Source organism: Bos mutus, chromosome 22 (genome assembly GCF_027580195.1).
Source record: "Bos mutus isolate GX-2022 chromosome 22, NWIPB_WYAK_1.1, whole genome shotgun sequence".
NCBI classification, from domain to species: domain Eukaryota; kingdom Metazoa; phylum Chordata; class Mammalia; order Artiodactyla; family Bovidae; genus Bos; species Bos mutus.
In genome coordinates, this window is record NC_091638.1 from 53,651,820 (window position 1) to 53,676,660 (window position 24,841).

The 24,841-nt window shown below is 42.5% G+C and overlaps 1 protein-coding gene across 3 annotated transcripts in view; it reads left to right on the plus strand.

Moving 5' to 3' along the window:
• SLC6A20 (solute carrier family 6 member 20) overlaps positions 1 to 24,841 on the plus strand; it is a 55,981-nt gene that overhangs the window by 25,516 nt on the left and 5,624 nt on the right. For all 3 annotated transcript variants that reach the window (XM_070360416.1, XM_070360414.1, XM_070360415.1), the window contains exons 7-8: positions 164 to 326; positions 24,619 to 24,823. In XM_070360416.1, coding sequence (XP_070216517.1) covers positions 164 to 326; positions 24,619 to 24,823 — 368 coding nt within the window. The remainder of the gene's footprint in view (positions 1 to 163; positions 327 to 24,618; positions 24,824 to 24,841) is intronic.

Consider the following 24,841-nt stretch of genomic DNA (forward strand, 5'->3'; position numbering starts at 1 on the left):
GCCATGTGGGTTTGGTTCCTTTGGTCATCACCGTTTCTATCTGAGGCTCCTTCAAAGTCATTTACAATCACCCTGTCCTCTAAAAGCTCACCAATCAACACATTCCATAGGTGGGAGAGGGTTTGGTGACAGCCACCTTTGTAACCAACTGCTGTGCTTGCAGGGTGATTCTGCTGCTGACCAACTCTTTCGACCTTGAAGATGGCTTTTTGACAGCCAACAACCTGGAGCAAGTGAAAGATTACCTGGCATCTGCGTACCCCAGCAAGTACAGTGAGGTGTTCCCACAGATTAAAAACTGCAGCTTGGAAACGGAGCTGGAGACGGTAAGCTGCTGGCAAAATCGTGACTTGCTTCACCCACACTCTTCACAGAGGCCTTTGACCCTGCCCATGAGAAAGAGCGACTTGAGGGGTACACACACCCTGTGAAAATCAGGGAAAACTCTGAATTGTCTTCCCTGCGCCTCTTAGAGGACAGGCCCACCTGCCCACCATTCTCCCAGGTGCTGCACGGGCATCCCAGTCACCACACAGCTCCTTTGGGAACCCTGTGTCCTTTGCTTCTTTAACTTGGCTCTTTTCAAAATTTAAAAATAGAAGAAAGGATGAAGAGTACTTAAACAAACACCCACCTGTCCACCTCTCAGAATGAAAAATTTAAACATTTTGTCAATTTGGGGCTCAGATTTTCTTTTTTATGTAAAAGGAAAGAACATTTTAGGGACAAAGGTAGAATTCTCTTTGTTACTCTTCCGAAAAATCTATCCTATTCCCAGAGCCCAGAACCTTCGTTCTGACGACTTTATTTCCCATATATATCATGGGTAATGTCGTTTTTCTTGGCAGTTTTTAAGTGGAAATAAGTGGTCCTAAGAGAGACCTTTCTCATTCAGCATTTTATTTGAGATTGCTCTGTGGGGATACACATGGACTCCCATCCATTCACTGTAAGAGTGACACTTGGTTCTATCATACATACCCCACACTTGATTGAACCTGAGCCACCGGCACTGGAAGCCTGGAGTCCCCAGCTGGACCCCAGAGAATGCTCTGTGACCTTCCCTACTGATAAATATTAGGGCTTTTCAAAAAACTTCTGCTACAAAAATCGCTCTTGAATACATTTTACAGAATTAAATTGCTATGCTGGGACCTCTATTTTTAAAAATGTTAAAAAAAAATTGAACTCTGCTTGATTTAAAATCTGTTATTTTCTTATAAACATCACAGTGATTCAGTTACACATAAATTTTTCTTCATATACTTTTGCATTAAGGGTTAGTATAGATTATTGAATACAGTTCCTTGTGCTATAAGTATTACCTTGTTTATCCAATATATCAATAGATGTGTGTGTGTGTGTGTAAGTTTTCATCTCCAGGTTCTAACTCTCAATTCAACCTTCCTCAGCACCACCCTCCACGCAATCACAAGAATATTCTCAATGTTTGTGGCTTTCTTCTTTCATAGAAAAGTTCCTTTTAGTCATATTATTTTGTAAATTATTATTAATATAATTTTATTTTATAATGAGTACAGTTGATTCACGCTATTGTGTTTGTTTTGGGTATCCATCAACTTCAAACAGTTATACATAAAAGTATATCTATTATTTTTCAGATTCTTTTCCCATATAGGTTATTAAAGACTGTAGAGTACAATTTCCTGTGTTATAGAGTAGGTATAATTGATACCTCTTTTATATACATATTAGTGTGTGTATATTAATTCCAACTTAAATATTTATACTTCCCTGACCTGGCTTTTCCCCTGTGGTAACCATAAGCTTCTTTGTAAATCTATGAGTCTGTTGCTATTTTGTAAACAACTACATTGGTATCCATTTTTATTTATTTAAATTTATTCATTTTAATTGGAGGCTAATTACTTTACAATATTGTAGTGGTTTTGCCATACACTGACATGAATCGGCCTCAGGTGTACACGTGTTCCCCATCCTGAACTCCCCTCCTACCTCCCTCCCCATCCCATTCCTCTGGGTCATCCCAGTGCACCAGCCCTGAGCACCCTGTCTCATGCATCGAACCTGGACTGGCAATCTGTTTCACATATGATAACATACATGTTTCAATGCCATTCTCCGATATCATCCCACCCTCACCCTCTCCCACAGAGCCCAAAAGACCGTTCTATACATCTGTGTCTCTTTTGCTGTCTCGCATATAGGGTTATCATTACTATCTTTCTGAATTCCATATATATGCATTGGCTATGGTTTTTCCTGTGGTCATGTATGGATGTGAGAGTTGGTCTGTGAAGAAGGCTGAGCGCTGAAGAATTGATGCTTTTGAACTGTGGTGTTGGAGAAGACTCTTGAGAGTCCCTTGGACTGCAAGGCGATCCAACCAGTCCATTCTGAAGGAAATCAGTCCTGGGTTTGTTTGGAAGGAATGATGCTAAAGCTGAAACTCCAGTACTTTGGCCACCTCATGCAAAGAGTTGACTCATTGGAAAAGACTCTGATGTTGGAAGGGATTGGGGGCAGGAAGAGAAGGGGACGACGGAAGATGAGGTGGCTGGATGGCCATCACTGACTCGACAGACATGAGTGCCTAAATGGTGCAGGGGGTTGGGTAAACTCCGGGAGTTGGTGATGGACGGGGAGGCCTGGCGTGCTGCGATTCATGGGGTCACAAGGAGTTGGACACGACTGAGTAACTTAACTGAACTGATACTGTACTGATGTTTTTCTTTCTGGCTTACTTCACTCTGTATAATAGGCTCCAGTTTCATCCACCTCATTAGAACTGATTAAAATGAATTCTTTTTAATGGCTGAGTAATACTCCATTGTGTATATGTACCACAGCTTTCTTATCCATTTGTCTTCTGATGGGCATCTAGGTTGCTTCCATGTCCTGGCTATTATAAACAGTGCTGCAATGAACATTGAGATACACGTGTCTCTTTCAATTCTGGTTTCCTCAGTGTATATGCCCAGCAGTGGGATTGCTGGGTCATAAGGCAGTTCTATTTCCAGTTTTTTTTTAAGGAATCTCCACACTGTTCTCCATAGTGGCTGTACTAGTTTACATTCCCACCAACAGTGTAAGAGGGCCCTTTTCTCCACACCCTCTCCAGCATTTACTGTTTGTAGACTTTTTGATAGTAGCCATTCTGACTGGAATGAAATGGTACCTCATTGTGGTTTTGATTTGCATTTCTCTGATAATGAGTGATGTTGAGCATCTTTTCATGTGTTGGTTAGCCATCTGTATGTCTTCTTTGGAGAAATGTCTATTTAGTTCTTTGGCCCATTTTTTGATTGGGTTGTTTATTTTTCTGGAATTGAGCTGCAGGAGTTGCTTGTATATTTTTGAGATTAATTCTTTGTCAGTTGCTTCATTTGCTATTATTTTCTCCCATTCTGAAGGCTGTCTTTTCACCTTGCTTACAGTTTCCTTTGTTGTGCAAAAGCTTTTAAGTTTAATTAGGTCCCTTTTGTTTATTTTTGCTTTTATTTCCATTACTCTGGGAGGTGGGTCATAGAGGATCCTGCTGTGATGTATGTCGGAGAGTGTTTTGCCTATGTTCTCCTCTAGGAGTTTTATAGTTTCTGGTCTTATGTTTACATCTTTAATCCATTTTGAATTTATTTTTGTGTATGGTGTTAGAAAGTGTTCTAGTTTCATTCTTTTACAAGTGGTTGACCAGTTTTCCCAGCACCACTTGTTAAGAGATTGTCTTTAATCCATTGTATATTCTTGCCTTCTTTGTCAAAGATAAGGTGTCCACAGGTGCATGGATTTATCTCTGGGCTTTCTATTTTGTTCCATTGATCCATTATTTCTGTCTTTGTGCCCATACCATACTGTCCTGATGACTGTAGCTTTGTAGTATAGCCTGAAGTCAAGCAGGTTGATTGCTCCAGTTCCATTCTTCTTTCTCAAGATTGCTTTGGCTATTCAAGGTTTTTTGTATTTCCATAAAAATTGTGAAATTATTTCTTCTACCTCTGTGAAAAATACCATTGGTAGCTTGATAGGGATTGCATTGAATCTATAGATTGCTTTGGGTAGTATACTCATTTTTACTATATCGATTCTTCCGATCCATGAACATGGTATGTTTCTCTATCTATTAGTGTCCTCTTTGATTTCTTTCACCAGTGTTTTATAGTTTTCTATATATAGGTCTTTAGCTTCCTTCAGTTCAGTTCACTCCCTCAGTCGTGTCTGCCTCTTTGCAACCCCATGAATCTCAGCACGCCAGGCCTCCCTATCCATCACCAACTCCCGGAGTCCACTCAGACTCACGTCCGTCGAGTCAGTGATGCCATCCAGCCATCTCATCCTCTGTCGTCCCCTACTCCTTCTGCCCCCAATCCCTCCCAGCATCAGAGTCTTTTCTAATGAGTCAACTCTTCGCATGAGGTGGCCAAAGTACTGGAGTTTCAGCTTTGGCATCAATCCTTCCAAACAAATCCCAGGGCTGATCTCCTTCAGAATGGACTGGTTGGATCTCCTTGCTGTCCAAGGGACTCTCAAGAGTCTTCTCCAACACCACAGTTCAAAACCATCAGTTCTTCGGCACTCAGCTTTCTTCACAGTCCAACTCTCACATCTATACATGACCACTGGAAAAACCATAGCCTTGACTAGACGGACCTTTGTTGGCAAAATAGTGTCTCTGCTTTTCAATATGCTGTTTAGATTGGTCATAACTTTCCTTCCAAGGAGTAAGAGTGTTTTAATTTCATGGCTGCAGTCACCATCTGCAGTGATTTTGGAGCCCAAAAAGATAAAGTCTGATACTGTTTCCACTTTTTCCCCATCTATTTCCCATGAAGTGATGGGACCAGATGCCATGATCTTTGTTTTCTGAATGTTGAGTTTCAACCCAACTTTTTCACTCTCCACTTTCACTTTCATCAAGAGGCTTTTTAGTTCCTCTTCACTTTCTGCATAAGGGTGGTGTCATCTGCATATCTGAGGTTATTGATATTTCTCCCGGCAATCTTGATTCCAGCTTGTGCTTCTTCCAGCCCAGCATTTCTCATGATGTACTCTGCATATAAGTTAAATAAGCAGGGTGACAATATACAGCCTTGATGGTATAGGTTCCTTTGCCTATTTGGAACCAGTCTGTTGTTCCATGTCCAGTTCTAACTGTTGCTTCCTGACCTGCATATAGGTTTCTCAAGAGGCAGGTCAGGTGGTCTGGTATTCCCATCTCTTTCAGAATTCTCCACAGTTTATTGTGATCCACACAGTCAAAGGCTTTGGCATAGTCAATAAAGCAGAAATAGATGTTTTTCTGGAACACTCTTGCTTTTTTCCATGATCCAGCAGATGTTCGCAATTTGATCTCTGGTTCCTCTGCCTTTTCTGAAACCAGCTTGAACATCTGGAAGTTCACAGTTCACATACTGCTGAAGCGTGGCTTGGAGGATTTTGAGCATTACTTTACTAGCGTGTGAGATGAGTGCAATGGTGTGGTAGTTTGAGCATTCTTTGGCATTGCCTTTGGGATTGGAATGAAAACGGACCTTTTCCAGTCCTGTGGTCCCTGTTGAGTTTTCCAAATTTGCTGGCATATTGAGTGCAGCACTTTCACAGCATTATCTTTCAGGATTTGAAATAGTTCAACTGGAATTCCATCACCTCCACTAGCTTTGTTCGTAGTGATGCTTTCTAAGGCCCACTTGACTTCACATTCCAGGATGTCTGGCTCTAGGTCAGTGATCACACCATCGTGATTATCTGGGTCGTGAAGATCTTTTTTGTCTAGTTCTTCTGTGTATTCCTGCCACCTCTTCCTAATATCTACTGCTTCTGTTAGGTCCATACCATTTCTGTCTTTTATCGAGTCCATCTTTGCACAAAATGTTCCCTTGGTACCTCTAATTTTCTTGAAGAGATCTCTAGTCTTTCCCATTCTGTTGTTTTCCTCTATTTCTTTGCATTGATCGCTGAGGAAGGCTTTCTTATCTCTTCTTGCTCTTCTTTGGAACTCTACATTCAGATGCTTATATCTTTCCTTTTCTCCTTTGCTTTTCGCTTCTCTTCTTTTCACAGCTATTTGTAAGGCCTCATCAGACAGCCATTTTGCTATTTTGCATGTCTTTTCCATGGGGATGGTCTTGATCCCTGTCTCCTGTACAATGTCACAAACCTCCGTCCGTAGTTCATCAGGCACTCTATCAGATCTAGGCCCTTAAATCTATTTCTCACTTCCACTGTATAATCATAAGGGATTTGATTTAGGTCTAGTGGTTTTCCCTACTTTCTTCAATTTAAGTCTGAATTTGGCAATAAGGAGTTCATGATCTGAGCCACAGTCAGCTCCTGGTCTTGTTTTTGCTGACTGTGTAGAGCTTGTCCATCCTGGCTGCAAAGAATATAATCAGTCTGATTTCAGTGTTGACCATCTGGTGATGTCTTCTCTTGTGTTGTTGGAAGAGAGTGTTTGCTCTGACCAGTGCATTTTCTTGGCAAAACTCTATTGGCCTTTGCCCTGCTTCATTCCGTATTCCAAGGCCAAATTTGCCTGTTACTCCAGGTGTTTCATGACTTCCTACTTTTGCATTCCAGTCCTCTATAATGAAAAGGACATCATTTTGGGGTGTTAATTCTAAAAGGTCTTGTAGGTCTTCATAGAACCGTTCAACTTCAGCTTCTTTAGCATTACTGGTTGGGGCATAGACTTGGATTACTGTGATATTGAATGGTTTACCTTGGAAATGAACAGAGATCATTCTGTCGTTTTTGAGATTGCATCCAAGTACTGCATTTCAGACTCTTTTGTTGACCATGATGGCTACTCCATTTCTTCTGAGGGATTCCTGCCCGCAGTAGTAGATATAATGGTCATCTGAGTTAAATTTGCCCATTCCAGTCCATTTTAGTTTGCTGATTCCTAGAATGTCGACATTCACTCTTGCCATCTCTTGTTTGACCACTTCCAATTTGCCTTGATTCATGGACCTGACATCCAGGTTCCCATGCAATATTGCTCTTTACAGCATCGGACCTTGCTTCTATCACCAGTCACATCCACAGCTGGGTATTGTTTTTGCTTTGGCTCCATTCCTTCATTCTTTCTGGAGTTATTTCTCCACTGATCTCCAGTAGCATATTGGGCCCCTACTGACCTGGGGAGTTCCTCTTTCAGTATCCTATCATTTTAGTTTCTTTAGGCAGATATATTCCTAAGTATTTCATTCTTTTCATTGGAATGGTGAATGAAATTGTTTCCTTAATTTCTCCGTTTTCTCATTATTAGTGTATAGGAATGCAAGGGATTTCTGTGTGTTGATTTTATATCCTGCAACTTTACTATTTTCATTGATTAGCTGGTAATTTTCTGGTGGAGTCTTTAGGGTTTTCTATGTAGAGGATCATGTCATCTGCACACAGTGAGAGTTTTACTTCTTCTTTTCCAATCTGGATTCCTTTTATTTCATTTTCTGCTCTGACTGCCATGGCCAAAACTTCCAAAACTATGTTGAATAGTAGTGGTGAAAGTGGCCACCCTTGTCTTGTTCCTGGCTTTAGGGGAAATGCTTTCAGTTTTTCACCATTGAGGATAATGTTTGCTGTGGGTTTGTCATATATAGCTTTTATTATGTTGAGGTATGTTCCTTCTCTTCCTGCTTTCTGGAGAGTTTTTATCATAAATGGATGTTGAATTTTGTCAAAGGCTTTGTATCTACTGAGATAATCATATGGCTTTTACTTTTTATTTGTTAATGTGGTGTATTACATTGATTGATTTGCAGATATTGAAGAATCCTTGCATCCCTCGTTTAAAGCCCACTTGGTCATGGTGTATGATCTTTTTAATGTGTTGTTGGATTCTGATTGCTAGAATTTTGTTAAGGATTTTTGCATCTAAGTTCATCAGTGATATTGGCCTGTAGTTTTCTTTTTTTGTGGCATCTTTGTCTGGTTTTGGTATTAGGGTGATGGTAGCCTCATAGAATGAGTTTGGAAGTTTATCTTCCTCTGCAGTTTTCTGGAAGAGTTTGAGTAGGATAGGTGTTAGCTCTTCTCTAAATTTTTGGTAGAATTCAGCTGTGAAGCCTTCTGGACCTGGGCTTTTGTTTGCTGGAAGATTTCTGATTACAGTTTCAATTTCCGTGCTTGTGATGTGTCTGTTAAGATTTTCTATTTCTTCCTGGTTCAGTTTTGGAAAGTTGTACTTTTCCAAGAATTTGTCCATTTCTTCCACGTTGTCCATTTTATTGGCATATAATTGCCAATTATATGTAGTCTCTGGAAGGAATGATGCTAAAGCTGAAACTCCAGTACTTTGGCCACCTCATGCGAAGAGTTGACTCATTGGAAAAGACTCTGATGCTGGGAGGGTTTGGGGGCAGGAAGAGAAGGGGACGACAGAGGATGAGATGGCTGGACAGCATCACTGACTCGATGGACGTGAGTCTGAGTGAACTCCAGGAGTTGGTGATGGACAGGGAGGCCTGCCGTGCTGTGATTCATGGGGTCGCAAAGAGTCGGACACGACTGAGCAACTAAACTGAACTGAAGTCTCTTATGATCCTTTGTATTTCTGTGTTGTCTGTTGTGATCTCTCCATTTTCATTTCTAATTTTATTGATTTGATTTTTCTCTCTTTGTTTCTTGATGAGTCTGGCTAATGGTTTGTCAATTTTATTTATCCTTTCAAAGAACCAGCTTTTAGCTTTGTTGATTTTTGCTATGGTCTCTTTTGTTTCTTTTGCATTTATTTCTGCCCTAATTTTTAAGATTTCTTTCCTTTTACTAACCCTGGGATTCTTCATTTCTTCCTTTTCTAGTTGCTTTAGGTGTAGAGTTAGGTTATTTATATGACTTTTTTCTTATTTCTTGAGGTATGCCTGTATTGCTATGAACTTTCCCCTTAGCACTGCTTTTACAGTGTCCCACAGGTGTTGGGTTGTTGTGTTTTCATTTTCATTCATTTCTATGCATATTTTGATTTCTTCTGTGATTTGTTGGTTATTCAGCAGCATGTTGTGCAGCCTCCATATGTTGGAATTTTTAATAGTTTTTTCTCCTGTAATTGAGATCTAATCTTACTGCATTGTGGTCAGAAAAGATGCTTGGAATGATTTCAATTTTTTTGAATTTACCAAGGCTAGATTTATGGCCCAGGATGTGATCTATCCTGGAGAAGGTTCCGTGTGCCCTTGAGAAAAAGGTGAAATTCATTGTTTTGGGGTGAAATGTCCTTTAGATATCAATTAGGTCTAACTGGTCTATTGTATCATTTAAAGTTTGTGTTTCCGTATTAATTTTCTGTTTAGTTGATCTATCCATAGGTGTGAGTGGGGTATTAAAGTCTCCCACTATTATTGTGTTATTGTCAATTTCCCCTTTCATACTTGTTAGCATTTGTCTTACATATTGTGGTGCTCCTATGTTGGGTGCATATATATTTATCATTGTTATATCTTCTTCTTGGATTGATCCTTTGATCATTATGTAGTGACCTTCTTTGTCTCTGTTCACAGCCTTTGTTTTAAAGTCTATTTTATCTGATGTGAGTATTGCTACTCCTGCTTTCTTTTGGTTTCTATTTGCATGGAATATCTTTTTCCAGCCCTTCACTTTCAGTCTGTATGTGTCCCCTGTTTTGAGGTGGGTCTCTTGTAGACAACATATGTAGGGGTCTTGTTTTTGTATCCATTCAGCCAGTCTTTGTCTTTTGGTTGGGGCATTCAGCCCATTTACATTTAAGGTAATTACTGATAAGTATGATCCTGTTGCCATTTACTTTATTGTTTTGGGTTCGAATTTATACACCCTTTTTGTGTTTCCTGTCTAGAGAATATCCTTTAGCATTTGTTGGAGAGCTGGTTTGGTGGTGGTGAATTCTCTCAGCTGTTACTTGTCTGTGAAGCTTTTGATTTCTCCTTCATATTTGAATGAGATCTTTGCTGGGTACAGTAATCTGGGCTGTAGGTTATTTTCTTTCATCACTTTAAGTATGTCTTGCCATTCCCTCCTGGCTTGAAGAATTTCTATTGAAAGATCAGCTGTTATCCTTATGGGAATCCCCTTGTGTGTTATTTGTTGTTTTTCCTTTGCTGCTTTTAATATTTGTTCTTTGTGTTTGATCTTTGTTGATTTGATTAATATGTGTCTTGGGGTGTTTCACCTTGGGTTTATCCTGTTTGGGACTCTCTGGGTTTCTTAGACTTGGGTGATTATTTCTTTCCCCATTTTAGGAAGTTTTCAACTATTATCTCCTCAAGTATTTTCTCATGGTCTTTCTTTTTGTCTTCTTCTGGGACTCCTATGATTCCAATGTTGGAGCGTTTAATATTATACTGGAGGTCTCTGAGATTGTCCTCAATTAATTCATTTTTCTTTTTTCCTCTCTGATTCATTTATTTCTACCATTCTATCTTCTACTTCACTAATCGTATGTTCTGCTTCCGTTATTCTACTATTTGTTGCCTCCAGAGTGTTTTTGATCTCATTTATTGCATTATTCATTATATATTGACTTTTTTTTATTTCTTCTGGGTCCTTGTTAAACCTTTCTTGCATCTTCTCAGTCCTTGTCTCCAGGTTATTTATCTGTGATTCCATTTTGATTTCAAGATTTTGGATCATTTTCACTGTCATTATTTGGAATTGTTTATCAGGTAGATTCCCTATCTCTTCCTCTTTTGTTTGCTTTGGTGGGCATTTATCCTGTTCCTTTATCTGCTGGGTATTCCTCTGTCTCTTCATCTTGTTTATATTACTGAGTTTGGGGTGGCCTTTCTGTTTTCTGGCAGTTTGTGGAATTCTCTTTATTGTGGAGGTTCCTCACTGTGGGTGGGGTTGTACAGGTGGCTTGTCAAGGTTTCTTGGTTAGTGAAGCTTGTGTTGGTGTTCTGGTGGGTGAAGCTGGATTTCTTCTCTCTGGAGTGCAATGGAGTGTCCAGGAATGGGTTATGAGATGTCAATGGTTTGGGAGTAACTTTGGGCAGCCTGTATATTGAAGCTCCGCGCTGTGTTTCTGTGTTGCTGGAGAATTTGCATGATATGTCTTGCTCTGGAACTTGTTGGCCCTTGGGTGGTGCTTGGTTTCAGTATAGGTATGGAGGCGTTTGATGAGCTCCTGTTGATTAATGTTCCCTGGAGTCAGGAGTTCTCTGGTGTTCTCAGGATTTTGGACTTAAGCCTCCTGCTTCTGGTTTTCAGTCTTATTTTTACAGTAGTCTCAAGACTTCTTCTATACAGCACCAATGATAAAACATCTAAAGATGAAAAGTTTCTCCACAGTGAGGGACACCCAGAGATGTTCACAGAATTACATGGAGAAGAGAAGAGGGAGGAGGGAATTAGAGGTGACCCGAATGAGATGAGGTGGAATCAAAAGAGGAGAGAGCAAGCTAGCCAGTAATCACTTCCTTATGTGCGCTCCACAGTCTGAACCGCTCAGAGATGTTCACGGAGTTATACAGAGAAGAGAAGAGGGAGGAAGGAGACAAGAGGTGACCAGGAGGATAAAAAGGGGGGGAATCAAAAGGAGAGAGACCCAGCCAGTAATCAGTTCCCTAAGTGTTCTCCACTGTCTGGAACACACTGGTGATTCACAGAGTTGGGTAGAGAAGAGAAGGGGGAGGGAGGAGACAGAGGTGGAAGGAGGAGACAGGGTGGAGGAAGAGGAGAGTCCAAAGGGGGAGAGAGCAGTCAAGCCAGTAATCTCGCTCCCAAGTAAAAATGGGTACTGAAGATTGGGTTCTTAAAGGTACAAAATTGATAACAAATATCAAAAAGCAAAGATTAAAAAATCTAGAGTAGAGGTTGGATTTTCAAAAATACAATATTAAAGAAAAGAAGAAGAAAAAAAGACAAAGTCACAAAAATTATAAAATATATATATATATGAAGTTTGCTTTAAAAAATAGGGTTTTTTTTTTTTTGCAAAAGTAATAGTAGGTTATAAAAATGAAAATTAAAGGAGTAATAGAGGATTAAAAAAATTTTTTTAATTAAAAAAAAAAAGAATGATCGTAAAAATATATCTAGGACTTTCTCTGGTGGTGTTGTGGGCAGGGTGGGGTCAGTTCATTTTCAGATAGTTCCTTGGTCCGGCTTATATTTCTCAAAATCTATAGGCCCCTTCCTATGTAGTCGGTACTAACTACAGGGTTTTAATCTATTGCATCTGTCACTTCCAAGGCGGTTCCCTCTATTTTAGCTTCTTCTGTTTGCTGGTCTCTTCAGTGTCTGATTTCTTCCCTAACACAAGGAGGGCAGTGGTGGACACTTTTTTAGGCTCACTTGTTCAGTCGCGCTGTGGGAAGGGAGGGACGCTGCAAACAAATAACACTGTCGTGTGCTCGCAGTGTCTTAGCCACACTGGGCCTGCCTCTGCTCACGGTGCGTGCACCCTCCCTGCCCAGGCAGCTCAGGCTCTAGGTTGCTCCGCCGGGAACTGTCCGAGGCTGGCCCTGGGCTGCATGCACCTCCCAGGTCTAAGCTGCTCAGGTTCAGGCACTCAGGTAGTCCTCAGAGGTGCAGATTTGGTTGGAACTGCGTCTTGTGCCCTTCCCAGGTCCGAGCAGCTCAGGTGATGATGTGTTTGGCGAGCGCAGTCGCTGCGACTTATCGCCTCCCCCATCCCTGCTGCTTGGTTTTCTGCTGTACAACTGGCGCACCTTCTCAGGCAGATGTTGACTGTCCAGAACCCCAAGAAGTCTTAGTTAGCAAAGAAGCCTGCTTGCAGTTTGGTAGATAATGTCTCTCTGGGGCTGCAATTGCCTCCTTCCGGCTCTGGCTGCCTGTCACCGGAGCGGAATGGTCTGCAGCTGGCTAGTTTTGTTCAGTCCTTTGTTCTGCGCACAGGCTTGGTGCTATCTTAGGTTAGGAGTTTTCACGTGGTAGCTATCCCACAGTCTGGTTTGCTGCCCAAGTTAGTTCGCTCAGATTGCCCTCAGGGCATTCAGGCCCAGTCCTTACTCTAAGCAATGCAGCCCGCGCCTCCCTGCCTAGCCCCTGCTTGCTAGTGGCGGGTGCAGGCGTCTGCACTGCTTCTCCACTGGGGGAGTTACCGTTGGGCTCCTAATCTGTGGGTTTTAATTATTTATTTATTTTTTCTTCCTTGTTATGTTGCCCTCTGTGCTTCCAAGGCTCACCACAGACTCGGCAGTGAGAGTGTTTCCTGGTGTTTGGAAACTTCTCTCTTTTTAAGACTCCCTTCCCAGGACAGAGCTCTGTCCCTACCTCTTTTGTCTTTTTTTTTTTTTTTTGTCTTTTATGTTTTTTTCCTACCTCCTTTCGAAGACAATGGGCTGCTTTTCTGGGTGCCTGATGTCCTCTGCCGGCACTCAGAAGTTGTTTTGTGGAATTTACTCAGCGTTTAAATGTTTGTTTGATGGATTTGTGTGGGAGAAAGTGGTCTGCCCATCCTATTCCTCCGCCATCTTCGGTTTTTTGTATTTTCATACAAATTGTGAAATTATTTGATCTAGTTCTATGAAAAATACCGTTGGTAGCTTGATAGGGATTGCATTGAATCTATAGATTGCTTTGGGTAGTATACTCATTTTCACTATATTGATTCTTTCAACCCATGAACATGGTATATTTCTCTATTTGTGTCCTCTTTGATTTCTTTCATCAGTGTTTTATAGTTTTCTATATATAGATCCTTTGTTTCTTTAGGTAGACATATTCCTAAGTATTTCATTCTTTTAATTGCAATGCTGAATGGAATTGTTTCCTTAATTTCTCCTTCTGTTTTCTCATTGTTGTGTATAGGAATGCAAGGGATTTCTGTGTGTTGATTTTATATCCTGCAACTTTACTATATTCATTGATTAGCTCTGGTAATTTTCTGGTGGAGTCTTTAGGGTTTTCTATGTAGAGGATCATGTCATCTGCACACAGTGAGAGTTTTACTTCTTCTTTTCTAATCTGGATTCCTTTTATTTCATTTTCTGCTCTGACTGCCATGGCCAAAACTTCCAAAACTATGTTGAATAGTAGTGGTGAAAGTGGCCACCCTTGTCTTGTTCCTGGCTTTAGGGGAAATGCTTTCAGTTTTTCACCATTGAGGATAATGTTTGCTGTGGGTTTGTCATATATAGCTTTTATTATGTTGAGGTATGTTCCTTCTCTTCCTGCTTTCTGGAGAGTTTTTATCATAAATGGATGTTGAATTTTGTCAAAGGCTTTGTATCTACTGAGATAATCATATGGCTTTTACTTTTTAATTTGTTAATGTGGTGTATTACATTGATTGATTTGCAGATATTGAAGAATCCTTGCATCCCTCGTTTAAAGCCCACTTGGTCATGGTGTATGATCTTTTTAATGTGTTGTTGGATTCTGATTGCTAGAATTTTGTTAAGGATTTTTGCATCTAAGTTCATCAGTGATATTGGCCTGTAGTTTTCTTTTTTTGTGGCATCTTTGTCTGGTTTTGGTATTAGGGTGATGGTGGCCTCATAGAATGAGTTTGGAAGTTTACCTTCCTCTGCAATTTTCTGGAAGAGTTTGAGTAGGATAGGTGTTAGCTCTTCTCTAAATTTTTGGTAGAATTCAGCTGTGAAGCCGTCTGGACCTGGGCTTTTGTTTGCTGGAAGATTTCTGATTACAGTTTCAATTTCCGTGCTTGTGATGTGTCTGTTAAGATTTTCTATTTCTTCCTAGTTCAGTTTTGGAAAGTTGTACTTTTCTAAGGATTTGTCCATTTCTTCCAAGTTGTCCATTTTATTGGCATATAGTTGCTGATAGTAGTCTCCTGTATTTCTGTGTTGTGATTTCTCCATTTTCATTTCTACTTTTGTTGATTTGATTCTTCTCCCTTTGTTTCTTGATGAGTCTGGCTAATGGTTTGTCAATTTTACTTATCTTCTCAAAGAACCAGCTTTTAGCTTCATTGATTTTTGCTATGGACTCTTTTGTTTCTTTTGCATTTATTTCTGCCCTAACTTTTAAGATTTCTTTCCTTCTTCTAACCGTGGGGTTCTTCGTTTCTTCCTTTTCTAGTTGCTTCAGTGTAGCTGCTGCTGCTGCTAAGTTGCTTCAGTTGTGTCCGACTCTGTGTGACCCCATAAATGGCAGCCCACCAAGCTCCCCCGTCCCTGGGATTCTCCCGGCAAGAGTACTGGAGTGGGTTGCCATAGGTGTAGAGTTGGCTTATTTATTTGACTTTTTTCTTGTTTTTTTGAGGTAAGCCTGTATTGCTATGAACCTTCCCCTTAACACTGCTTTTACAGTGTCCCATAGGTTTTGGGTTGTTTTCATTTTCATTCATTTCTATGCATATTTTTATTTCTTTTTTGATTTCTTCTGTGATTTGTTGCTTACTCAGCAGCGTGTTGTTCAGCCTCCATATGTTGGAATTTTTAATAGTTTTTCTCCTGTAATTGAGATCTAATCTTACTGCATTGTGGTCAGAAAAGATGCTTGGAATGATTTCAATTTTTTTGAATTTACCAAGGCTAGGTTTATGGCCCAGGATGTGATCTATCCTGGAGAAGGTTCCGTGTGCCTTTGAGAAAAGGGTGAAATTCATTGTTTTGGGGTGAAATGTCCTTTAGATATCAATTAGGTCTAACTGGTCTATTGTATCATTTAAAGTTTGTGTTTCCGTATTAATTTTCTGTTTAGTTGATCTATCCATAGGTGTGAGTGGGGTATTAAAGTCTCCCACTATTATTGTGTTATTGTCAATTTCCCCTTTCATACTTGTTAGCATTTGTCTTACATATTGTGGTGCTCCTATGTTGGGTGCATATACATTTATCATTGTTATATCTTCTTCTTGGATTGATCCTTTGATCATTATGTAGTGACCTTCTTTGTCTCTTTTCACAGCCTTTGTTTTAAAGTCTATTTTATCTGATGTGAGTATTGCTACTCCTGCTTTCTTTTGGTTTCTATTTGTGTGGAATATCTTTTTCCAGCCCTTCACTTTCAGTCTGTATGTGTCCCTTGTTCTGAGGTGGGTCTCTTGTACACAACATATATAGGGATCTTGTTTTTGTATCCATTCAGCCAGTCTTTGTCTTTTGGTTGGGGCATTCAACCCATTTATGTTTAAGGTAATTATTGGTAAGTATGATCCCATTGCCATTTACTTTGCTGTTTTGGGTTCGAGTTTATACACCCTTTCTGTGTTTCCTGTCTAGAGAAGATCCTTTAGCATTTGTTGGAGAGCTGGTTTGGTGGTGCTGAATTCTCTCAGCTTTTGCTTGTCTGTGAAGCTTTTGATTTCTCCTTCATATTTGAATGAGATCCTTGCTGGCTACAGTAATCTGGGCTGTAGGTTATTTTCTTTCATCACTTTTAAGTACGTCCTGCCATTCCCTCCTGGCCTGAAGAGTTTCTATTGAAAGATCAGCTGTTATCCTTATGGGAATCCCCTTGTGTGCTATTTGTTGTTTTTCCCTTGCTGCTTTTAATATTTGTCCTTGTGTTTGATCTTTATTGATTTGATTAATGTGTCTTGGGGTGTTTCACCTTGGGTTTATCCTGTTTGGGACTCTCTGGGTTTGTTGGACTTGGGTGACTATTTCCTTCCCTACTTTAGGGAAGTTTTCAACTATTATCTCCTCAAGTATTTTCTCATGGTCTTTCTTTTTGTCTTCTTCTTCTGGGACTCCTATGATTCAAATGTTGGGGCGTTTAACATTGTCCCAGTGGTCTCTGAGGTTGTCCTCATTTCTTTTAATTCTTTTTTCCTCTCTGCTTCATTTATTTCTACCATTCTATCTTCTACCTCACTTATCCTATTTTCTGCCTCCATTAGTCTACTGTTGGTTCCCTCCAGAGTGTTTTTGATCTCATTTATTGCATTATTCATTATATATTGACTCTCTTTATTTCTTCTAGGTCCTTGTTAAACCTTTCTTGCACCTTCTCAATCCTTGTCTCCAGGCTATTTATCTGTAACTCCATTTTGTTTTCAAGACTTTGGATCATTTTCACGATCATTATTCTGAATTCTGTATCAGGTAGGTTCCCTATCTCTTCCTCTTTGGTTTGGTTTGGTGGGCATTTATCCTTTTACTTTACCTGCTGAGTATTTCTCTGCCTTTTCATCTTGTTTAGATTGCTGCATTTGGGGTGGCCTTTCTGTACTCTGGCAGTTTGCAGTTCCTCTTTATTGTGGAGGTTCCTCGCTGTGGGTGGGGTTGGATGGGTGGCTTGTCGAGGTTTCCTGGTTAGGGAAGCTTGTGTCGGTGTTCTGGTGGGTGGAGCTGGATTTCTTCTCTCTGGAGTGCAATGAAGTGTCCAGTAATAAGTTTCGAGAGGTCAGTGGGTTTGGTGTGACTTTGGGCAGCCTGTATATTGAAGCTTGGGGCTATGTTCCTGTGTTGCTTGAGAATTTGCATGGTATGTCTTAGTCTGGAACTTGTTGGCTCTTGAGTGGTGCTTGGTTTCAGTGTAGGTATGGAGGCTTTTGGATGAGCTCTTATCAATTAATGTTCCCTGGAGTCAGGAGTTCTTTGGTGTTCTCAGGATTTGGACTTAAGCCTCCTGCCTTTGGATTTCAGTCTTATTCTTACAGTAGCCTCAAGCTATACAAGCCTCAAGCTTCTATACAGCACCAATGATAAAACATCTAGGTTAATGATGAAAAGTTTCTCCACAGTGAGGGACACCCAGAGAGGTTCACAGAGTTACAGGGAGAAGAGAAGAGGGAGGAGGGAGATAGAGGTGACCAGGAGGAGAATAGGTGGAATCAGACGGGGAGAGAGCAAGCTAGCCAGTAATCAATTCCCTAAGTGTTCTCCACAGCCCAGAACATACAAAGAGCTTCACAGAGTTGTGTAGAGAAGAGAAGGGGGAGGGAGGAGACAGAGGCGACCTGGTGGAGAAAAAGGAGAGTCAAAAGAGGGAGAGAGCAATCAAGCCAGTAATCACACTCCCAAATAAAAATGGGTACTGAAGATTGGGTTCTTAAACGTACAGAATTGATAACAAATACCAAAAAGCAAAGATTAAAAATCTAGAGGTTAGACTCAAAAATACAATATTAAAAAAAGTTACAAAGAATTATAAAATATATGAAGTTTGCTTTAAAAAGTTTTTTTTTTTTTGCAAGGTAATATATTATAAAAATGAAAATTAAAGGCATAATAGAGGACTTAAAAAATTTTTTTAATTTAAGAAATGATAATAGTAAAAATATATCTAAGAATTTCTCTGGAGCTGTTGTGGACAGTGTGGGGTCAGTTCAGTTTCAGATAGTTCCTTGATCCGGCTTATACTTCTCAAGATCTAAGGGCCCCTTCCAGTGTAGTCGGTGCTAACTACAGGGTTTTAATCTGTTGCACCTGTCACTTCCAAGGCGGTTCCCTCTGTTTATTTTAGCCTCTTCTGTTTGCTGGTCTTTTCAGTGTCTAATTTCCACCCTGACACAAGGGGGCGGTGGTGGTCACTTATTTAGGCTCACTTGTGGGGAGGGAGGAACCCTGCAAATAACTATCACCAGCGAGTGTGGGGAGTGCTCGCAGTGTTTCAGCCGCACCGGATTTGCCCCTGCTCACAGCGTGTGTGCTTTCATGGTCTACACTGCTCAGGCTCTAGGTTGCTCTGCCAAGAACTGTCTGAGGTGGGCCCTGGGCTGCATGTGCTTTCCAGGTCTAAGCTGCTCAGGTTCTCGGGTACTCCACAAAGGTGCAGACTCAGCTGGGCCTGCGTTTTGTGCCCTTCCCAGTCCGAGCAGCTCAGGTGACCAGGTGCTTGGCGAGTGCAGTTGCCCCCAGGTGGGGGGTGCATCTTATCACCTCCCCCGTCCCAGCCGCTCGGTTTTCTGGGTGTACAATGGGCGCACCTTCTCAGGTGTGCCGTGTGTCTCTTCTGGGGAGCTGATCTCTGGCTGCGACCCTACAGGCGGAGGTCAACCATCCAGAATCCCAAGAACTCTTGGTCAGCAACGGAGCCTGCTTGCAGTTTGGTAGAGGATGCCTCTCTGGGGCCGCGATTGCCCCTTTCCAGCTCCAGCTGCCCCACCCCCCAACCCCGCTCGTCTCTGACGGAGGATGCGCCGGTCAGCAGCCGGCTAGCTCTCCTCTGGTATTCGCTCAGTCCTTTGTTCTGTGAGCCGGCCTGGCAGTGCCTCAGGTTAGGGCTTTTCGCGGGATAGTTCTTTTCCTTCCTCTCTCTCTGGCTATCCCACAGTTGGGGTTGCTATCTCAGGTTAGTTCCCTCAGATTGCCCTCAGGGCATTCGGGCCCAGTCCTTACTTACCCTGAGCAATGCAGCCAACCCTCCCTGTTCAGCCCCCGCTTGCTGGTGGCGACTGAGTTGCCGTTAGGCACGTAATCTGTGGGGTTTAATTATTTATTTATCTTTCCTCCCAGTTATGTTGCCCTCTGAGATTCCAAGATTCCCCACAGACCCACCCGTGAGAGTGTTTCCTGGTGTTTGGAAACTTCTCCTCTTTTAAGACTCCCTTCCCGGGATGGATCTCCGTCCCTACCTCTTGTCTCTCTTTTTATATTTTGTCCTACCTCCTTTCGAAGACAATGGGCTGCCTTTCTGGGTGCCTGATGTCCTCTGCCAGCATTCAGAAGTTGTTTTCTGGAATTTGCTTAGCGTTCAAATGTTCTTTCAATGAATTTGTGAGGGAGAAAGTGGTCTCCCTGTCCTATTCCTCTGCCATGTTAGGACCGCCCCCCCCATATCCATTTTAAAGTTACGTCTATAAATGGTATCATATAATAGTTGTAATTATCTGTCAAACTTGACTAGTATCATCACCTCTGGTTCCATCCACGTTGCTGTAAAGAGGGATTTCATTTTTGATCTAATAGTCCATCATATGGATGGTGCACGTCTTCATGTGTATTCTGTCGGTGGATAGATGGGGAGTTGACATGCTTGTTGTAGGTAGACGGGAAAAGGCCAGTGGACTCCATGTGTAATTGTTGTCAGTAGTTTTCTCTTTGGACAGACAAGCAGGAGGGGCACTGCCGGATCTTCAGGGAGCTGTACCTTTCCTTTCCTAAGGACCTTCTCTACTTCTCTCCATACTGGCTGTGAGAAATTTACCTCTCCACGTAGACATTGCACAGGGTCCCTTCTCTCCAGGCCCCTCCATCATATATTCTGTGTATTCTCTTTAATGACTGGTGCCAGGAGATACCTCCTTGTAGATTTTATTTGCATTTCTCTAAGCACTAGAGATGCCCTCCCCCCGCTACCCCAGGGGTGTTAAAAAGAAAACCCAGGTTGAGTGAACTTTCCCTTTTTGAATTTGTCTTTGATTCCCTCATGCAGACAATGTCTTGAGAGCTATGGTGTTTCACAGCCCCTGAAGCCTTTTTGCATGTTAAGTACCCAGAAGCACAAGGTTTAAGGCGGTTGCTCCTAGAAACGGCCACAAGGCGGCAGCACTTCTGCATCAGCTCTCTGGTAACCTAGGTAACCAGAGTCTAGAGAACGTCCTGTTTCTTGCTTGTCAATCAGGTGGAAAGTGCCCTAACAGACGCCCAAGGGCTTATGTCTCATTTCTCCTGGCTCCATGAACTTCTAGACAGATCCCAACACCTGCGCCGGTGGTATGCAACTGAGGGACTGTAAGGAAGGAGGCTAGAGGTACCTATTCACCAGAAGCCATGAAGACTGGGGGCTTGCTGTCCTTGCCCAGGGAGTCCACCACCCTTTAGCTGTATGAGACTTGGTTTACCTGTAGGATGGCTCATGGTTTGCCTGCAGAATGGCTCGACTGTATTTAGAGATCACGGTCCCATCCAGAGGAGACCAGGTACTACAGGTCCAAGGTGGCTTGTATGCTGGCTGTCCCATTCTCCCCTGGTCACTGGGGCTCCTGACTGTCAAAATAGGGATCCAAGCCACCTCTGCACTCCAGGAGATGAGCCCAACCAGAATCAATTAAGCCTGAGTGAAACAGAGGTGTTTTTACATCGAATTTTTATTTTCTCCTGGAATATGGTCAATTGACAGTATCGTCTTTGAGTTCAATAGGAACTGGATTCAAGTTCACATAAACAAGGACCGATTTTTCTTTTGATTCTTTTGTGACAGTGTTTGTAGAGCGAGTAGAGTTGTCTGTGCTATGCAGTAGGGCCTCGTTAACTGTCTATTTACATTTGTTTGTATGTAGGCATATTCAGTCTAACCATGATTTTTCTCTCCAACCTCGCCATCATGCTCCACTGGAAACTCTGCATTTTTTTCCTGAGGGTGGGTGTTTACATTTCCCTGTCAATTAGTTCAGTTCGGTTCATTTCTAGTTTCCACCTGGAAGTGATATGATCAGCTTGGTCTTTCTCTGACTTACCTGAGTTAGTGAGGTCTTCTCCAGGTCCAGGCATGCTGTTGTCAATGGCGTGTTGCAGTTTGGTTTCCTGAGTAAGTCTGTTGTATACATGGGGTCGTCTTTGTATAAGATGTATACATACGTCATCTTTGTCTGTTCTACTATCGCTGGACAATAGTTTGCATGCCGTGCCCATTGTAGGTAGATGGGAGAAGGCCAAGGGAAGGAGTGTGTGATTTCCACTGTTGATCTTCTCTTTGAACATAAAAGTAAGTGCATGACCAGATGTGAGGAGCTGTAGTTCTCCTTTCTTAACTAGCTTCTCTACTTCTCTCTATACTGGCTCTGAGCAATTTACCTTTCCACGAATACCTTGCTCAGGGTACCTTTTCTCCAGGCCCTCTCCATCATGTATTGTTTGTAGGATTTTTGATGATTTGTGTCAGAGATACCTCGTTGTAGATTTTATCTGCATTTCTCTAAGCACTAGAGATGCCCTCCACCCAACCAGGGGTTTTAAAAAGAAAAACACAGGTTGAGTGAACTTTCTCCTTTTGAAATTGGCATGTGGCAAGCAGACTCTTATGAAAATTTTTCTTCCATTACCTCCTACAAAACTTCATGAAAGCTGTGGTCTTTCACACCCTTCAAGCCTTTTGCTTATTAAGTACCCAGAAACATAGGTTTTACCTTAGGGCCACAAAAAGTCAGACATGACTGAGTGACTTCACTTTCAACATAGGTTTTAAGGTTGTTGATCCTAGAAACAGCCACTGTCAAACCTGGGATCCAAGCTACCTCAGGGCTCCAAGACATGACCCCAGCCCAGACCAGTTAGGCCTGAATGGAAAAGAAGGGGCATTTCTAAAGTGAATTCAAGTTTTGAGTTGAATGGGAACTGGACTCAGATTCAAATGTACATGGAATGACTGTTGTTTGGATTCTTTGGGACATAGTTATTTGCAGAGTGAAGAGTGTTGTCTGTATTCCACTGTAGGGTCTCCTAAATCATCTATCTTAAATATGTAGACAAATACAGGCGTATCAGTGTGCAGCTGTGAACTCGGAGCTCATAATTTCCCTCTCCACCCGCCCCATCTTGCTCCTTTGGCTGTTTACATTTCTTTGGTGTGTTGGTTCAGTGCTTTTGGGTGTCCACCTGTATGTGGCATCGTCTGTGCTTGGCTTTTTTCTGTCTGACTGAGTTATGTAGCCTGTTCGGGTCCATCCAGACTGTCGTCAGGCTGTGCTGTCATTCGGTTTTCTGAGTAGCAGTCCATTGTTTATCTGAGCTCATCTTCTTTATCCTTTCTTCTGTCGCTGGACGTTCTGGTAGTTTCCATGCCTTGCCTGTTGCAGGTAGATGGGCGAAGGCCAATGGAGCGCCTGTGTGTGTTTTTGAACGACGGTCTCCTCTCCCCACATGCAAGCCGGAGTGGGACTGCCGGGGCTTTAGGGCGCTGCACCTTTCCTTCCCTAAGGACCTCGTCACTTCTCTGCATACGGTGAGCCACTCAGCCTTCCACAAACACCTTCCTCAGAGTCACTTTTCTCCACACCCTCTCCAGATATTCTGTGTCGTCTCTTTGATGACAGATGCCAGGAGATACTGGGCATCTTTACAGGGACCTTAAAAAAAAAAAACGCAAGTTCACGCTACTTCACCCTCTGACGCTGGCTTGTCGCCAGTTTGTCCCAGTTGACTTTTTATGGACTCACCTCCTGCAGTAGATTTCTTGGGAGCTGTGGCCACGCACAGCCCCCGGAGCCTTGTGCATATAAAGTAACCAGAAGCATAGCGCTGGAGGCTGCCGTTCATACAGGCGGCCACAAGGCGGCAGCACTTTTTCATTCCCACTCTGGTCTCCCGGGTAACAGAGTCTGGGACAAAGCCTTGTTCCTGGGATGTCAATCAGGTCAAAAGTGCCCCAATAGGCACCCAAGGTGGGTCTCACTTCTCGCCCCGTGGAAGTTCAAGACCGATTCCAAGGCCTGCACCAGTGGCATGCAGTTCAGGAACTCTAAGAAGGAGGGCAAAGCACCTCTGCTCCAGGAGCCATGAAGACTGGGTGACTTTTCACTCTGCCCTGGGATACACCATCCTTTAGCCATAGGAGGTTTGCTGTACCTGCAGGAAGGCTCATCTGATTGGGTCCCATCCAGGGCTTACCAGGCACTTAAGGTCTGCTGTGGCCTCCATGGAAGGCTGTCACTTTCTCCCCACTTAGGGGAATCATGACTTTTTCTTGAGGCGTCACGGCCACTTCAGGTTCCAGAATATGATCCCGTCTCGAACTGTGTATTCCTGAATGGAAAAGAGTATTTCTAAAGTAATTCACTTTTTATCATCTCCTAGAGTACAATTAACAGTGCCATGTTGAGATCATTAGTAACTGGACTCAGTATCACATATATAAGGACCACATTATCTTTGGATTTGGGGAGATAGTCATTTGTGAGTGAGTACAATTATCCCTGCACTACAGTAGGCCCTCGTTTACTGTCTATTTAAGATACAGATACATACATAACACACACACATACATATATATATGTACACACACACACCTGAGTACCAGCGTGTGTGTGTACTGAGAACCCCACCTCCTAATTTCCCTCTCCACCCTCCACATTAGCCATGTTAGAAACACTCAGTTTCTTTCCTGAAACTGGCTGTTTCCATTTCCTCAGTGTGTTAGTTCCCTGCTGTTAAGTGTCCACCTATGAGTGGTATCGTATGTGCTTGGTGTTTCTGTCCAACCTACTCTAGCTATGAGATCCTGTCCAGGTCCATCCAGACTGTCGTCAGGCTGTGCTGTCATTCGGTTTTCTGAGTAGCAGTCTGTTGTTTATCTGAGCCCATCTTCTTTATCCTTTCTTCTGTCGCTGGGCATTCTGGTAGTTTCCACGCCTTGCCTGTTGCAGGTAGATGGGCAAAGGCCAGTAGAGTGCTTACGTGTGTGTTTTCGAATGATGGTCTCCTCTCCCCACATGCAAGCGGGAGTGGGACTGCCAGGGCTTTAGGGCGCTGCACCTTTCCTTCCCTAAGGACCTCGTCACTTCTCTGCATACGGTGAGCCACTCAGCCTTCCACAAACGCCTTCCTCAGAGTCACTTTTCTCCACACCCTCCCCATCAGATGTTCTGTGTCATCTCTTTGATGACAGGTGCCAGGAGATACTTCGGTGTTGATTTCACCTGCCTTTCTCTAAGCCCTGGAGATACTGGGCATCTTTTCAGGGATTTTTAAAAAGGAAAACACAAGTTCACTCTTCTTCACGCTTTGGCGCAGGCTTGTCACCAGTTGGCCCTCATGTCCTGCAGTAATTTCTTGGGAGCCTGGTCACTCACAGCAGGAGTGTTGAGGAGTCCTAACTTCCCTGGGTGTGTAACTATGTTCTTGCCTCGCATAGGCCGTTCAGGGCACTGGCCTGGCTTTCATCGTCTACACGGAGGCCATTAAAAACATGGAGGTATCTCAGCTGTGGTCGGTGCTCTACTTCTTCATGCTGCTACTGCTGGGCATTGGGAGCATGCTGGGCAACACGGCTGCCATCCTCACCCCTCTGACGGACAGCAAGGTCATCTCCAGCTACCTGCCCAAGGAGGCCATCTCCGGTGAGTGGGCCAGGCACC